This window comes from Nyctereutes procyonoides, unplaced genomic scaffold (genome assembly GCF_905146905.1).
Source record: "Nyctereutes procyonoides isolate TBG_1078 unplaced genomic scaffold, NYPRO_anot_genome, whole genome shotgun sequence".
Classification (NCBI taxonomy): Eukaryota; Metazoa; Chordata; class Mammalia; order Carnivora; family Canidae; genus Nyctereutes; species Nyctereutes procyonoides.
In genome coordinates, this window is record NW_026575146.1 from 38,523,139 (window position 1) to 38,526,924 (window position 3,786).

At 42.8% G+C, this 3,786-nt stretch overlaps 1 protein-coding gene across 1 annotated transcript; it reads left to right on the top strand.

Annotated features, from left to right (window-relative positions):
* The first annotated feature begins 346 nt into the window (after nucleotides 1-346).
* On the top strand, nucleotides 347-3,579 carry LOC129500539 (procathepsin L-like). The gene is made up of 8 exons (XM_055311083.1): nucleotides 347-472; nucleotides 795-917; nucleotides 1,016-1,105; nucleotides 1,154-1,210; nucleotides 1,386-1,610; nucleotides 2,059-2,221; nucleotides 2,872-2,989; nucleotides 3,480-3,579. The coding sequence occupies exons 1-8, from the start codon at nucleotides 347-349 to the stop codon at nucleotides 3,577-3,579; spliced, it is 1,002 nt and encodes a 333-aa protein (XP_055167058.1).
* Nucleotides 3,580-3,786: the final 207 nt, after the last annotated feature.

Sequence of the window (3,786 nt, forward strand, 5' to 3'; positions counted from 1 at the left end):
AGGACCAGGGGTTTGGAGCTCCCAGGAGGCACTCTTCCAAAGCTTGGCCCCTCTAGACATGGCAGCTTGACCCCCACACACCAGGAGTCAGGGCCTGTCACTCCCTGCACTGCCATCTACATGCCCTGGAAGCCACAGACAGTCGTGGGGCAGGTCTCAGGGCAGCAGGCCCCCTGCACCTCCCACACCCTCAGCCTTCCTCCACAGCTCCATGGAAACACTTGGGAGGATAGATGCAATCTTTTTGCTCTATTATAGTGGTTCTAACATCAGAAGGAAGGATGGCTTTTTAGATGGTTTGATATAATCAGAAACTCATTTCTTTTCCATCCCTAGATTTTGGAACATGCATCCTTCTCTCTTCCTGGCTGCCCTCTGCCTGGGAATAGCCTCAGCTGCTCCACAACTGGATCAGAGCTTAGATGCACACTGGTCCCAGTGGAAGGAGGCACACGGGAAACTGTATGACAAGGTTGGTAACATCCGAGCTGTCCAGGGAGACCCCCAGAGAACAGTCTATGCTGCGGGGAGTTCGCAGCAGAGAGTAGCTTCCTGAGGCCACTCTTACGAAGGCAGTAAGCAGGGCCCTGGCTCTGTGCACGAGGTGGGTACATGTCCTGCTGTGTGGCTGCTGGAGCACAGCTTCCAGAAGCACCAGGCCAGTGCTGGCCATGGTTTCTTCTCCTCTCTGTCAGCACATCCACTTGGTGCAGCTGAATGCTTTTAAATAGAAATAAGGATGATGAAAAAAAAAAGAGAGAAATAAGGATGATGGGTTATATGTTTTTCTGCAGGATGAAGAAGGATGGAGGAGAACAGTGTGGGAGAGGAACATGGAAATGATTGAACAGCACAATCAGGAATACAGCCAAGGGGAACACAGCTTCACTCTGGCAATGAATGCCTTTGGTGACATGGTGAGTGTGGCATGGATTGCTGAACATTTTGTGCTTCCTCTAAGTATTCTTTCAAAAAATCTCATGTTTGTCAACATTCTGTTTCCTTTTCCTTGAAGACCAATGAAGAATTCAAACAGGTGCTGAATGACTTTAAAATCCAGAAGCACAAGAAAGGAAAAGCGTTCCAAGCACCTCTCTTCGCTGAGGTCCCCTCATCTGTGGACTGGAGAGAACGAGCACCTCTCTTTGCTGAGGTCCCCTCATCTGTGGACTGGAGAGAACAAGGCTACGTCACTCCTGTGAAGGATCAGGTGGGGCTGTATAGCAGGTCACTCTCCAAGAGTAAAGGAACTAGTGTCCTTGCTATGGAAGTTGAGGAATCATATGGAGTTTACTATGTCTTAAAAGAGTTTTCAGATCTAACAGCTATTGTCAAAATCTTGCTATTTATTTTGTGGACTAGGAGCTTTTTAATTTTGTTTACAGGGTCAGTGTCTTGGTTGTTGGGCTTTTAGTGCAACTGGTGCCCTTGAAGGACAGATGTTCCGAAAAACTGGCAAACTTGTGTCACTGAGTGAGCAGAACCTGGTGGACTGTTCTTGGCCTCAAGGCAATAGGGGCTGCCGTGGTGGCCTGATGGAATATGCCTTCCAGTATGTTAAGGACAATGGAGGCCTGGACTCAGAGGAATCCTATCCATATCTTGCAAGGGTAAATGGAGTTCCTTATCTTTTATCAAAGTCAAGCATATTCAGTAACAACAGAGACTGTATTTAGAATTTTCATTTTAGATTGTAGATTCTATATCTGCAAACATTCAGAGCTGTCATTAAAATTTACTAGCTTGGCACAACAGTTCTCTGCTTTGATGGTTACCATATAGCTCTTCCCAATTTTTTGTTGCACAGCCACACGAATACCATCTCATATACAGCACAGATCTCCAGAGTGAAAAATCTATGAACAATTAGACCCAAAGAGTGTCTCATTGAATAGATATCTGCTAATTTTTCAACTTCAAAACAATCAATCACATTTTGCGTCCTGAGATGTTTTATAACAAACTACTTGGAAATCTATCAGCCGCTAGTTGTCTTGAGCTCGTGTTTCCCCAGGAGGTGGATGGTAGTATTCAAGTCCTTCCCCTTATCTTTGAAAGAATGAACCCTGCAAATACAGGCCTGAGAAATCTGCTGCCAATGTGACTGCCTTCTGGCCCATCTTAAATGAGGAGGATGGCCTTATGACCACAGTGGCAACTGTGGGGCCTGTCTCAGCTGCTGTGGATTCAAGCCCACAATCCTTCCAGTTCTATAAAAAAGGTAAGCATTTGTCTACATAGAAAATCAGGCAGAAAAAATGAGGAGCCAGCATGACATATAGCAAGATTGATTCTTTGTTACCATTGTTGGTACCATTGTTACCATCAATGAATCCAGGAAGGTATGTATTCTATACCTATGATCCTTGGGGCCGTTGTTACCATTGACATGACTTGATCCATACTTCATGCCTTTAAGCACATTGCAAATATATTTAAATATTTACATAATTTGACTGATATAACTTACTTTACTTTTTTCCAATGGTTAGACCTTGAAAATTTCCAACGAATTTTACTACTGAAATTGACCCTAGAAAGAACCCCTTGGCTCAAGTAATTTTGTGTTTGCTGCCACTTCCTTAGACTAACATTGTATGGTAAAATGACAAAGGTTCAACAACTAGTCTTTTATGCTTCTTCTCTGTTCTTTACAAAAGAGATTGTGACAATGTGTATTTCTGCGAATATTAGATGATATCCTAAAACTCTAGCCTAGCTAAACAAAAAGATCTGATATCTAAGTCTTACCTGGGTTTATATCATGACTGAATTTTGAGATGCCTCCTATTACTGTGGTTGCTAGGTTACTGTCACATGTTATCATGTCACTTGGATGTTCCCCCTAAGCATTGAATTTTACTTTTCCAGGCATTTATTATGATCCAAAGTGCAGCAATAAACTCCTGAATCACGGCGTTCTGGTAGTTGGTTATGGTTTTGAAGGAGCAGAATCGGATAACAAAAAATATTGGATTGTCAAGAACAGGTATAAAGAGCAAAAAATATTTATCTTTGAAATTGAAAAAGGGAATCCTTTTTAGAATTAGTGTTTGGAGGCAGATCCTCAAACCCTTGAATACACTTCTGAGATCTCAGAAGTGTTTACCCTATTTAAGGGGAGCAGAGACATACATACACATTTAATGAGAACAGTAAGATACTGTCTCAAGCTTGCTGGGACCCTGCTATACTTTTGCTACCATTGCATTTCTCAACTTGAAAATTTTCTTATTTCTGGAAAATTATCCAACCCCAAGAGTTTCCTCTTCCTAGCTCTCATTTTGCACTTTTTTGAAAGGCTTGGGGATAGAATTTTGTGCTGGGTTAGAACTCAACCATGAACAGGAATGGCCTCTCCTGACTCTTCCTGAATCTGTCCTGGCCTCTGCTGCACTGCTAAGTATCAGATATGATTGTTCATAAAGATAAATGTGTGTGTTCCTCTGTAATAAATGGAAAACCCTGTCTTCTTTCAGCTGGGGCACAAACTGGGGCATACAGGGCTACATGCTGTTGGCCAAGGATCGGGACAACCACTGTGGAATCGCCACCAGGGCTAGCTATCCTGTGGTGTGAGATGATGGCATGAAGAAGACCTTGACTGGGGACAGAATATCCAGGAAATGACTTTTATTTTAAAGCTGACCAAATCTTATTGTGTGGGATAAAAAACTTGAATCATTGAAGATCCAAGTGATCTGATTGTGTGACATTTTACACAGGGAATGTTACCACTGTGCTCATTACTGCTGTAAATACCTTTGTAGGACTGACTTGTCTAGT